Source organism: Brassica napus, chromosome C6 (assembly GCF_020379485.1).
Source record: "Brassica napus cultivar Da-Ae chromosome C6, Da-Ae, whole genome shotgun sequence".
Classification (NCBI taxonomy): Eukaryota; Viridiplantae; Streptophyta; class Magnoliopsida; order Brassicales; family Brassicaceae; genus Brassica; species Brassica napus.
The window spans coordinates 41,800,879-41,813,982 of NC_063449.1; the positions used below are offsets into that span (position 1 = coordinate 41,800,879).

Here is a 13,104-nt window from a genome sequence, read left to right on the forward strand (position 1 = left end):
AAAAACAAAAATGATTTCCTATGAACAACTTTCATTTGTCTTGACATCCAGGTTTGTCTAAAAAATACTCTGTTTTTATTCTTTCCAACTACATATGAAATGATTGTTTTAAACCACTCAACAGGAACAGAAAATGGGAGGGAGGGTGCCTATTTCTACGTCGGACAAAATGTACCAACGGTTCGAAGAAGGGAAAATTTATCACATTAGATATTTTAATCTACTTCCCATTAACCAACGGTACAGTCTTACAGTTCAACCCTACATAATCAATATCAATGAGAAAACAATTATTACACAGTTTGAAGAAAACATTCCACCAATACCTTCATACATATTCCGGCCCCAACACTACCCCCAATTGATTAGCTTAGCAAGTGCAACCAATTTTCTCCCAGGTAAAAAAAAAACCATTGCCGGAGTCTCGCAAACAAATAAATTATCGTTTTCCTCACTATAAAAAAATATTATCAGAGATATTGTTGGTCGAATATGCCTCATCCAAGGAAGTGATTTATAAAACAAGAACACATATTCTGAATTGCGTTTACACAGGTACTAACACTTTATTAAATAATATTTATTTTAACTAATAAATATATAATACAACAATTATTTTTAGTAGATCCAAAATGGTACGTCTAACTATCTGGGACAATGAGACGGGAAATTTCAGGGAGCTAAATCACATATCTACCAAAAAAAAAAAATCGTAATCATCACAAGTATCATTCCACAGTTACATGAAGGTAATAAACTAAACATAATATTTACGTCAAAATAAATGCTTACAAATATTTCACTTTTACAGGAAAACTATCACTCACAACCACACCTGGATCGCCGCTTTTACTTCGACACCGACATTGATATCATACAACGCTTCCAAAATAGGAATAAATTGCTATAATAAGCTTGAAGCCATAACTCCACATGGGATGAACAACAAGACATCAAACGACACCGGTCAACTGTTTTAAAATTTAAATTACTGCTTTCTACGTCAATTAAAAATGTCCACTCATATACTCTTTTATCCTAAAAAAATTGTTTGCTCAACCTAATATATTATTCAAATTTACTATATGGTTCATTCTACAATACGCAAAAAATAACTTCCAATTTCTAGAACTTAAAAATACCAAAAATTAAAAATTTACTTCAATTGAACATGTTATCCGCGCGTAGCGCGGACCCGGCTCTAGTTTATATAAAAACTACAACGAGTTGTGTTATTTGAGCATGCAAGTAATTAATGATGAAACTGATGATCTAATTGTGTGCATTCCATTTTTATGATAGCGGATTTAATATTGAGAAAAGTTAGTAGTCACTCTGTATCGTGATCTTGACAAAATGGTTTTCACTTTTCATCTAAAATACATACTCCCTCTGGATTTAAATGTATGATGTTTAAGGTTTTACACACATATTAAGAAACAATAAATACACTATTTTAATTGTTACTTTTTGGTTATATCAATAAAGTTTCACCACTCATAATTTTACTTTTTAATTTATGTTTAAATTTTAAAAATAAATACATTAATTATATCTCAAAATATCATACATTTGTATACAAAATAAAAAGATAGAACATCATACATTCGTATCCGGAGGGAGTATTTCTTTTGTTCTTAATATAAAATGTTTTAGATAAAACATACATTTTTTAAAAAAACTATCTAAAATATTAATTAAATTATAAATTAAAAACTATTCAACCAAATATAAAATAAACCATAAAATATAACTAATTATACTCAACGAATCAGTACAAACAGAACATCTTGCATATGAAAAAATGTTCAAACTCTGAATTTCCATGTTCATTAATAATTTATGAAAATGATTATTTAAATATTATTTTTAAAATATCTTGGACGCTTCTTCTGATTTGAATAAAGATATATGTAACATTTACTCAATTGATTATTAAGAAGTACTCCATCTGTTTCCAAATGTAAATAGTTCTAGCAAAAAGAGTTTGTTTCACAATATAAGTAGTTTACATATTTCAATGCATCTTTTTATTTATTAGATATTGTGTGACCAATGAAATAATGTTAGATTTTTTATAATTGATTGAATTAATTGATTAAATGATATATTTTTTTTCAAATTACATCTTCCTAAATATTTGTGGTTTTAAGCAAAACTACTTACAATTAGAAACAGATGGAGTACTATATAGATTCAATAAATTAATACTTGATAAATTAAAATATAATAAATTAATGAAAATTGATTTCAAATTTTTCTGATTCAAAATATGACACAATCAATAAAATTATATGTAAATATATGATCTTGTTAAAATCATAAATTAATAATATATATAGTTTATATTAATGCAAACATAATATTGTATTATATGTTTTATATTTATAGTGAAATTTATTTCTACTTTTAACACTTCAATATATTTTGATGATTTAGTACAATTATATCTAAAACTATATTAAAGTATATGAAATATATTTGATATCCACAGAATAATATAATAAAATAGAAAGTTGAACTTCTAAAATTTTACTAATGTATACACAGTAAAATTAAATATATTTAATTTACAAAAAATATACTTAAAAGAGAAAAATCTAAAAAAAATATTTTGTAAAGTAATAATTATATCAATAAAAAAATGCAATCTCTTAATTACAACAACTGTTGTAACAAAAATAATTTAATATCGACACAAAATTGAATGTCAAGGACATGTTAAAAGCTAAGACACTTGATTAGGCCAAATAGTTTTCCCTAATTTACAAGTTTGATGATAGCACACCTTAATTTCTGAATGAAGCATCATTTGTTTATCAATTAGGTTAGAATTAGATTGAGAAAAAGCATGAGGGTCCCACCGTCGAAGCAACTTTGAGGTTTTCAGTTTGAATGTGGGGTCTGAATTTAATTGGCCCTAACTTTGAAGATAATTACAGTTTTGGGATTGGTTTTGGATACTTTTGTAGTTTTGTTTCTTCTGGACGTCCCTGATTGGTTGATCTTCTACTTAAACAAAATATCATTTAAAAAGGCTTCCTTGTGGAGATATTACATAAAATGCCATTATTCCGAGGAAAAGCATGTTTCTTTCGATTTAGCTACGTGTCCCTTTAGTGATTGGACATGAAGATAATATTCAATCTAGTTGTATCTATTTTCTTTTTTTTTTGTTAATTTATCGACCAATGTTAAGTCAACTTGGAATGTTATTAATTATTTTAATCCACACTGGTGGTGGCAAACAAAGATATAAAACAAGTATATAAATAATTATTTCTTCTGTTGATATACACACTAACATTAACGGTAACGTGTTTATGCATTATTAATTTAACACGTTAGAACCCGTATGAATTTTATATTTCTGGCTTGTGTAGAATAATCACAAGTACAAACTTTTTTATGTTTTAAAATTATTCCCTAACCGAAAAGAATTATTTAATTATGGTTTTTTAAAAGATAGGGTAGATCTAGAAGTGGAGAAAAAGTAAAGTAAAGAGATAAAAATTTAAAACTGCCTCTTCTTGTAAACTACTAAACCACAAGTACATAATCAGGTCATGGGAGTCGAGAACGGAATCTTTGGGTCTTTGGCAGAGCTGATGCAATATATGATCATAGATCTCTATAATCATCGCATAGCAACATTTTATTTCTCACATATGATATATTTCTAAATTAATTCTAACAAAGTACACGTAGAAAAATTTTCTGATAACTTTTTTTAGTTTATTTTTACAAAAATAGATCCCAAAAGAGAAAATGACCAAAAAAAAGTTTTATTGAAAAATAAATATGCATTTATACCCTTAGGATTAATTAATCTAAGATTTATGATTTAGAATTAAGGGGTTGAGTTTTGAGGATGAATTAAAATTTTTAAAAATTAAAAATTAAAATAAAAAATGTTATTTTGGTCATTTTATTTTTTTATAGCTATTTTTGTAACAAAAACTTAAAAAAAGTCTATCAGTGTTATCTCAAAACTCTTACAGATCAAGACTTTAAACAATAACCGAATGAATATAAATAAACAAGTGGATTAATATTTGAACTTAAGTTACAAAAAAAAAATTGAACTTTTCTGAAAGAAGGCTTCAAGTAATATTTGAATTTTAAGATGATTGAATTAACTAAATATAGTTTCACTAAATTCTTCGATAACTCTTTCACTATTTTAGTTTAAAATACCTAAACTAGTAATGATAGCCTAGGTAAAAAGAAAGTTTAGGATTTGTAAATACGTCCATTTAGATCTGGAATACTGTTATGAACTAAGTTATCATCGTTTGACGAGATGACACAAAACTATGTTTTATGCCTTTAAATTTTTTTTGAAACCGGACTATTTGTTTATACCATCTTCCTAAAAAGATTAGTTGGGCTTCAATTCAAAATTTCAAATACATTCGGTCAATGAAAAAAACATAAAGTGAATTTCGTGGAAGTTTGACCCCTTGATACAGAATTTATTAAATAAGAAAATAATAACATACTAAAATTTTACATCTGTCGATATAACTTGATTTTCAAACATCATAAAATGTCAAATACAATATTATAAAAACACTAAAATAAGTTAAATTATTACAGTAAATTATCCTCTTATGATAAAGTCCAATATATATTTATTTTGCAATAAACAATTTAATTAATAATATTTTATTTTATATTAAATCAAGTTAAAATGATTTTTTATTTGTTGATTCAGAGATACCCTGCGGTCGAAACCCACTAATCCTGGAAACATGTGCATCGGTGCCAGATATATCCGGTTGCTAGTAAGGAGAGCTTGATACTCGTGTCACATAGCTAAACGGATGGATAATCTGAGCTCGAACCTGAATCCTTTAGAGACTTTCTGAGTTGCCTTCGGCACCCCGACCACATCCTTGTGGTTAGTAAAATGATTTTTGATATATCCATTTAATAAATTTTAGATTATTATGTATCAGTGTATTTTTCATTATTCTACAATCATGCAATGTTACCAATCAGAAACCGCATGTTGTAGTTTCAATCCCTTCAAAAATCTGCATATTTAAATTAGCTTTAACGACGATATTACATACATATTATCGTTTCTCGTAAAGAAAGGAAAAAAGTATTTTCTCGGATTACGCATCCTTCTTCTTTTTTTTTCTTCCTAATGATAGGTAACAAAAATGTTCCCAACATTTTATGAGAGAGAGAGAGAAAAAAAAACCCGAAGAAACATAAAACACGTGATTCCCTATCAATCCTTGTCCGGATAACATTTTGTAACTGACTAAGGAAATATATTCATTTTCGTCTCTCTTACCAACTCGCCGAATCTCTCTTCTGTCCTTTTCCTTGTTCCTAATTCTCTCTTCTTCCACAAGGTTTCGATGGAGGCTGTGCTACTCAACCCCACTTTTTACAATCCCCCAAGCCTCAATCTCGCCAACTCTTCTAGACCCGTCTCGTATTTTGCCGGTAAATCCAGATTTGGACCACCTGGATCTCTCTCCCTCCGACACTCCGCAGCTTCTCCGATCCGGTAATAGCCTCTCTGCACGCCATATGTTCGGTTTTTTGTACTCTCGTATATATGTCTTTTTACACCCATTGAGTTGAAGTGTCGGTCATAAACTCTTTTTTTTTTTTCTACACGAGAGTGAGTGCCTTTTTTTATTGCTTTCCTCTGCTCTTGTTCGTTTTTGTGTTGTCAGTGGTTGCAGTGTACATGGATGGTCCTGGTCTGAGCTGTACGGTTTAGCAAAGCTTTGTACTTGTAACATGTTGGCAGATTCATCATGTGTTACGACATGATTTTCAATAATGCAGGATTTAAATTCAATTACGAATATCTTTTCAATCTAATAAGCATATTATTTTCAATAGAATAGTGTCATTACTGTTGATCCAAGAGCCTAATAGGATCATGTTATTGCAAATTATTGTCTGTCTTTTTCTTATGAATCTTATGTAGTTAAAATGATATATATATTCCTTGATGCATAGTGTTTCTGAAACTGATGTGTGACTATTATGTTTCAGATACTCGAGGAGTCTAAGGGTGGACGAGAGTGAGAGCTTGACACTTGACAGCATAAGACACACTTTGATTCGTCAAGAGGACAGCATCATCTTCAACCTTCTTGAGCGAGCTCAGTATCGCTACAATCCTGATACTTATGACGAAGATGCTTTTGCTATGGAAGGGTTTCAAGGATCTTTGGTCGAGTTTATGGTCAGAGAGACTGAACAGCTCCATGCTAAGGTGGACAGGTACAAGAGTCCAGATGAACATCCCTTTTTCCCACAATGCTTGCCTGAGCCAATCCTTCCCCCTATTCTATACCCACAGGTGAATTTACTTAGACACACTCCATAGAAGGGATGATGAACTGTAAAGTTAAAGTTTTCTCTTCTGTATTGAAACTAAACCAGGTTCTGCATCACTGTGCTGATTCGATAAACATCAACAAGAAGGTGTGGAACATGTACTTCAGACACCTTCTTCCCAGACTGGTCAATCCAGGGGACGATGGTAACTGTGGTTCAGCTGCCGTCTGCGACACAATGTGTTTGCAGATTCTTTCAAAGAGAATCCACTTCGGTAAATTCGTTGCTGAGGCCAAGTTTCGTGAGAATCCAGCTACCTATGAAACAGCCATCCGAGAACAAGTAAATGCCCCCTCGTTACTCACTGTCTGTATCTTCTTTTGTTCATAAACTGACTTGAGTCTTTGCAGGACCGGGCACAACTGTTGCGACTTCTGACGTATGAAACAGTTGAAGAAGTAATCAAGAAAAGAGTTGAGACCAAAGCCAGAATTTTCGGTCAAGACATAACAATCAACGATCCAGAGACTGGATCTGGAGCTGATCCTTCATACAAAATCAACCCTAGCTTAGTTGCTAAACTCTATGGAGAAAGAATCATGCCACTCACAAAGGAAGTCCAAATTGAGTACTTGCTTAGGAGGCTTGATTGAGTGTTGTTATCAAGAAGAAGAGATCATAACTTTTTGTATTTGATCTTTAATTTTATGAAACTGTAATGTGACATGAGCAGCGAAAGCTAGCTACTCAAGCTGAGTTTATTACAAGGTTTAAACCGAGAATCAAAACAAATGAACTATTCTGAGAATAATTAAAAAAATTCCTTCTGATGTTTACAGAGGTTTGAGTACTCTGCAATGATCTGTAGTATCAGAGTTAAGCTCCGGTGGATTCTCGGACAATCTCGTAAATAGATAAAATGTTTTCAAGGGTAAGTAGGAAGATAATGCACCATTCCAAAAGATCTGATCTTCGGTTCTGCATCACCTCTTGGAGGAAATGAATGTTGTGCTGCACATCAAAACAGAGGATCACGATTGGCAACTGTTTATTGATAACAAAACTGATCAGTGTGTAATGTAATGAAGATACCTCTACAAACTTTAGCTTAAAGTCTAGATTCCCAAATCTCTGAGTGACCTCGTACTCCTCTCTTAGGTACTCATATATCAGCGCATATCTAGCCTCTCTCCAAGCAATCTCGGATCTAATGAGAACACACAACAGAACATATGAGTCTAACTAAGGTACACATTGTTTTCATAAGAATGGAAGGAAAACAAAATAGAAGTACAGAATGATTTGATAGAGTACCTGTCAAACAAACCAACTCTGAGAATGACGTCAGCAAGATTAGAATTAGCCTTCCCTACGAGTTGGAAGAGCTTTTTCCTGTGCATTGTGAAAGTTCCGGTTTTCTCCATTGCACGGTTTATACCAGCAAACTCTTCCACCAATTTATCAACCTGAGAGAATTAGAAATCTCAAAACTTTCAACATCAGAACAGTTGCTTTCGTTTATGGACAGTTGAGAAGGAACAATTTACCTGAGAAACAAAGTAATCCAAGGCAATACTTTGTCCGAGCACACTCCCAATGATACGGATGCTATTAGTATCCAAGGTTTTGAGAACAATATAGTCAGGGCCACCTTTCATTTCCTCAGTCAACAAAGGCTTCTCCTTCACAGCATAATCTAACACACACACACACAAAATCCAGAAAAAGGTTGTTCATTACAAAAAAAAAAAAAAAGCTATAAAGTAGTTAGAAGAAGCCAAGGAGTGGTTATAGAATAATACCGTCTTTTCTCATCTCTGTAAGCAGCCCAGAAGCATGCCTACGAACAATGTCGAGATAAGCCTCAACGTCATTGTCATCAACATTGAAAAGAACAGCAGAGCCGTATTGAAAGACAACCATGAACCGGCAGCTGCTTACACTCTCCCTCTCATCCATCGTCTGTGAAGAAGAGAGAACACAACATCAACACTGATGACTTCCTTTTGAGGATTCCAAACCAACATAAAGTAATCAAAGCCATGATACTATTTGCTAAAACTTAAAATAGTAATAACAGTATATTAAACACCAAACTTGAATAAAACAGTGAATGATTTTGAGGAAGAAACAGAAGAGTAAAATCTTACAGGGATACCGGAAGAAGAATCAGAGAATCTGAGAGCAATAGAGTTGGTTGAGCGAGAGGTGGGAGGAACAACATTGCATAAGTTGTCAGCTTGCATCCCCTTCAAATCAATACTGCCAAAACCATAACTCTGAGCAAACCCAAAAAAATCATAAACAGAAACAAACACAACACACTCATCACCAAAAGGTTAAAACTTTAAGAGTCTCGAAAACATTCAAGGCAATTCAAACGTACCTGGTACTGAGAAAATAGGCTTTGATAGGGATCTTGCCTCTGTCTTCCTCTTCCTTTGTTCCAAAGTCGTAGCTTTGATAAACATCGCTCGACCCAGAGTCAGAGTCGTTGTTGTAAATCGAAATGGGAGAAGGGAACGCTGAGAAGCATCGGAAGTTAAGAAAGGGAGAAGCTTGGGAGCCAATCGCCGGGCGTTTCCAAAGACATGGAGGAGAAGAAGAAGGCTTTGAAGAATTGAGTAATTGACTATTACGACGAAGAAGAGCAGCGACTGCTCTCCATCTACCCATTCACAGCTATTCAGAAAAAAAAGAAATGAATTGTTCTCGTTTGGGTTTAGGTCTTCGTCTCCTCGAAAGAATCAGACTTTATTGAATGAATATTTAGTGGAGGATTGCAAAGACAGATAATTAAGATGGGTCCGAAGAAGCCTCGGGTTCTCGCCGGCGACAATCACAGTTCCCCCTATAAGCTAAACCTCGCGTTTGGCTTCTCATCTACGACTGCGTTTCATTTTGCAACTGAACGACAGCGTTTAGCTTGACAGTAAAACGACCACGTTTTGGTTTTCTGGCTTAAATGCTTGCGTTCCTTATGTCGTCTCTTAAACGACAGTGCTTCATTTGCGAGAAAACGACGGCATTTAGGTAGCAAGGATATGACGTCGTTTTGGTTTGGAGCTAAAACGACGGCGTTTAGTGTGTTGCCTGATATAAGCTTTTACTCGTGGTATCCCTTTTCTTCTCCTAACTGAAAGAAGAGACGACCGGAAAAGATTCGCTTCTCATATGCGAAGAAATTGATTCGAACTTGTCGAAAATGGCGATATCTGGGAATCTGAGGATCTCTGCGAGCTTACTAACTCCTTATCATCACCATCCTAAATGCCTTTCACTACCTTCTTCTTCTAAGGTCCGATTTCTTCTCTTTCTTTCACTCTAACGATTCGAAAAATTTCTTCAGAGCATATTTGGATCTGTGTATGATGAAATTGCGTAGTATCAGTGTCTATCTTTCTCTTCAAGGTCTGTGTTCGTTAGGAAGATTAGATATCTGAATGCGTGGGAACCCCAGGGATGCTATTAGAAATTTAGAATAGAGTGCCGGTTTATACTAAACCGTCTATAGATGATGTAGACCGGTTAATCTCTCTATATAATTAGAATACATATGCTCTCTCTTTATATAGAGAGCTTAACCGGTTTACATTTGTAATTTTGCAGGTTGATTTCTCTGGATTTGTGGGCAGCGGCGTAAACATCTTGGAACCTTATAAATGTCCTCCTGGAGTGTCTATTATCATTCGAGGTGACACACGTGGCAAAGCAAGGAACACCGGAGGAGACTACGAGCTATCACCAAGCCCAGCTCAGCAAGAGGTGGAGAGCTTTCTCCTGAACGCCATCAACATGAGTTTCTTCGACCGTTTAAACCTTGCGTGGAAGATCATCTTCCCTTCCCACGCTTCGAAAAGAAGCTCCAACGCGAGAATCGCAAAGCAGCGGCTCAAGATGATTTTGTTCTCGGACAGGTGCGCGGTTAGCGACGAAGCTAAGAGGAAAATCGTCAACAACATCGTTCACGCGCTGTCGGATTTCGTGGAGATTGAGTCGGAGGAGAAAGTTCAGCTGAATGTAGCTACGGATGGTGATCTCGGGACCATTTACTCGGTCACGGTGCCTGTTCGGAGGGTGAAAGCTGAGTACCAAGACGTGGACGAGGTTGGATCTATATCCAATGTGGATTACAAAGATACCCTTGATGGTTCTGTGGATGTCAGGTTCGATTTTTATGTTCCAGAGTAAGAAGTTAAGAGTTATATTCTTGAATAGTGTCTTGTTTGTCTGTTTTCTTGTTGCTGTTCTTGAAGTTTCTAGTCTGCGAGGGAACAAAGAAAGTTTCTTAACATTCCCATTGTATATATGTATGCAACTTATCTCTTCGAAGTTTTAACTATGTTCTTCTTGGCAATAGTTTGTGTTGGTCGGATTCATAGCAAGAATCCAGAACCCTATCTTGGTGTTCAACTAATCAGATTTTAATCGTACTTCGCTGTTAGTCTGTGTTTCGCTTTGGATCAGCCCTGCTTCAGGCATGTGCTGGAACGAACTACCACTACTACTACTCCCTTTCGATGTTCCTGTAACAGCCCTCAGCTTCAGTCTATCATTTTGCCAATTAAAATAACATAAAGCCTTTATAGACAGGATTGCTTGTGTAATAGAGCTGTAAGAGCATCCGCAGCGGCGAACCGCTCGTTGAAGTTCAAGAAATTAATTTTTAATTTTTAATTTTTTTTTGTTTGATTTAAGAAATTTTTTTTTTTAATAAAGTGACTAATAGCAGGCCGCCACCACGTGGCGTGAGGCCCGCGTGAACGCTGAACAGTCACGACCCGGGTTCACGCGGAAGAGGCGGGACGAACCTAAGTCTTTCATTTATGCTTATTTTAATATTTTTTTTTTTTTAAAAACGTGTGACCCCCTCCCCTGAACTCCTGATGCACATGCTCTAACGGTCGCTTTTGAAGTTTATCCTCTCAAACAAATCTAACTGTTTTGCTTCAATAAGGCCAAAGCATCTAAGCTTTCTCGGTCTTGATGTACACAAGTTATCATCATGTACATAAGTTTTTGTTTTCAAGCACGTAATTATGAATGAAAATGAGAAATATATTATGTTCTACACATTAATTAATTGCATCTAATTACATATATAGAGAATCTCACGGAAGCGTAACATCTACGACCTGCCTTTTAATTAAATTATTAAACCAAAAGGATTATTCAGCAAATAGACGACGCACGTGTAGGGCCCCGCGTTATTTGCACGCGACATCTCAAATAAATCTGGACGGTAGATTTGAGAAAGGAAATTCTGATCCAACGGCTGAAAAGGAATAGTTAAGAGTATGCAACACGTCTCTCTCTCTCTCTCTCTCTCTCTCTCTCTCTCTGAGGCTTTTCGCGTTCTTCTTCTTTAAAGGTCTATAAAAATTGAATACCACTCATTGACTTTGCCACAACGTTTTCGTGTGTGGCTCTCTTCTTCAAAATTGGGTGAAACATGTCGGACGAGGAGCATCACTTCGAGTCAAGCGACGCAGGAGCTTCAAAGACGTATCCTCAGCAAGCTGGTAACATCCGTAAGGGTGGTTACATCGTCATCAAGGGCCGTCCCTGCAAGGTGATCTTCTTCTATTGCTTTTCTCCCTTCTTGTATATATATCTTTATATGCTTACTGTTAAAAATTTGCATGGCGTGATGAGTGCTTTGGTGCTTAGGACCAACCGACATAAGTTTATGTTTGAAGTTTTGTCGTGTAGATTTCGTTGTAATTTATTTAGTTTATGTCGGAAGAGAGAGTTCTTGAATTGCCTATTAATATCATTCTGTTTTACTATTTGAAACATTATTTATTGGTTTTTTATAGGTGGTTGAGGTTTCCACTTCCAAGACTGGAAAGCACGGTCACGCCAAGTGTCACTTTGTTGCTATCGATATTTTCACTTCTAAGAAGCTCGAAGATATTGTTCCTTCTTCCCACAATTGTGATGTGCGTATCTCATGATCTTCGGAAACATTTATAAATTATGTAACTTGGCTCACAAGAATATTGATCTTTTTTTTTTCTTGTAGGTTCCACATGTGAACCGTGTTGACTATCAGTTGATTGATATCTCTGAAGATGGCTTTGTATGATCTCATTCTTTTCATTAGTATAGATTTTGTCTTGCATGTGCCCCACATGGTTAAATTTGAGGGTTGTTTTCTCTCTTTATGGTTATGTTACAGGTCAGCCTTCTTACTGACAATGGTAGCACTAAGGATGATCTCAAGCTCCCAACTGATGAAGCTCTACTCACACAGGTTAATTTCTCATGCATGCTTAAATAACCTGTTCATTGTAATATTTTGGTTGGTTCACTTATGATTGTGTTTTTGGTCTGTGTTGTGTGAATGCAGCTCAAGTCTGGATTTGAAGAGGGAAAGGATATAGTTGTGTCTGTCATGTCTGCAATGGGAGAGGAGCAGATGTGTGCCCTGAAGGAAGTTGCTCCCAAGTAATAATAATAATAATAAAGTGATCATTCTCCTCTGCTCTACTTGTACAGAGGATACTATCATTATCAGTTTGACAGAGTCAAATGTTTATAAGAAAAAGTTTGGTCTTTTCTTCTTCTTATTCTTCGTAATAATAATTTAAAGCCCAATGTTTCATGCAAAGACACCTTATTTATCTTACTATTTGGTTTTTGTTGTGGAGAAGTTACTATTGACAATTCCAAAGCTATGGTAAAATATTACTATGTGTGATATGATAATTCTTAGATCCTAAGACCACCCGCATCGGGGGTTTATGAGAGAGTCATGGGCTCGGTATCATAGGCCTTTTCGATTAA

General features: G+C 34.8%; 4 protein-coding genes across 5 annotated transcripts; 3 read left to right on the forward strand and 1 right to left on the reverse strand.

Annotated features, from left to right (window-relative positions):
- Positions 1-5,198: 5,198 nt before the first annotated feature.
- Positions 5,199-7,149, forward strand: LOC106402493 (chorismate mutase 3, chloroplastic). Its single transcript, XM_013843242.3, has 4 exons — positions 5,199-5,527; positions 6,028-6,337; positions 6,421-6,657; positions 6,726-7,149. The coding sequence occupies exons 1-4, from the start codon at positions 5,376-5,378 to the stop codon at positions 6,966-6,968; spliced, it is 942 nt and encodes a 313-aa protein (XP_013698696.1). The 5' UTR covers positions 5,199-5,375; the 3' UTR covers positions 6,969-7,149.
- On the reverse strand, positions 6,983-9,200 carry BNAC06G30550D (protein RETARDED ROOT GROWTH, mitochondrial). Its single transcript, XM_013843241.3, has 7 exons — positions 8,702-9,200; positions 8,466-8,577; positions 8,118-8,277; positions 7,863-8,011; positions 7,630-7,781; positions 7,408-7,522; positions 6,983-7,326 (listed from the first exon to the last, which is right to left on the reverse strand). Exons 1-7 carry the CDS (start codon positions 8,989-8,991, stop codon positions 7,192-7,194), a joined length of 1,113 nt encoding a protein of 370 aa, XP_013698695.1. The 5' UTR covers positions 8,992-9,200; the 3' UTR covers positions 6,983-7,191.
- Positions 9,201-9,372: 172 nt separating this feature from the next.
- Positions 9,373-10,672, forward strand: LOC106406717 (cell division topological specificity factor homolog, chloroplastic-like). 2 transcript variants are annotated; one of them, NM_001315825.1, is given in 3 exon segments: positions 9,450-9,613; positions 9,925-10,505; positions 10,507-10,574. In NM_001315825.1, coding segments are annotated over 3 exon segments (675 nt in total). In that variant the 5' UTR covers positions 9,450-9,520; the 3' UTR covers positions 10,508-10,574.
- Positions 10,673-11,630: 958 nt separating this feature from the next.
- Positions 11,631-12,970, forward strand: LOC106406854 (eukaryotic translation initiation factor 5A-3). Its single transcript, XM_013847593.3, has 5 exons — positions 11,631-11,887; positions 12,135-12,257; positions 12,341-12,397; positions 12,497-12,571; positions 12,668-12,970. The coding sequence occupies exons 1-5, from the start codon at positions 11,768-11,770 to the stop codon at positions 12,767-12,769; spliced, it is 477 nt and encodes a 158-aa protein (XP_013703047.1). The 5' UTR covers positions 11,631-11,767; the 3' UTR covers positions 12,770-12,970.
- Positions 12,971-13,104: the final 134 nt, after the last annotated feature.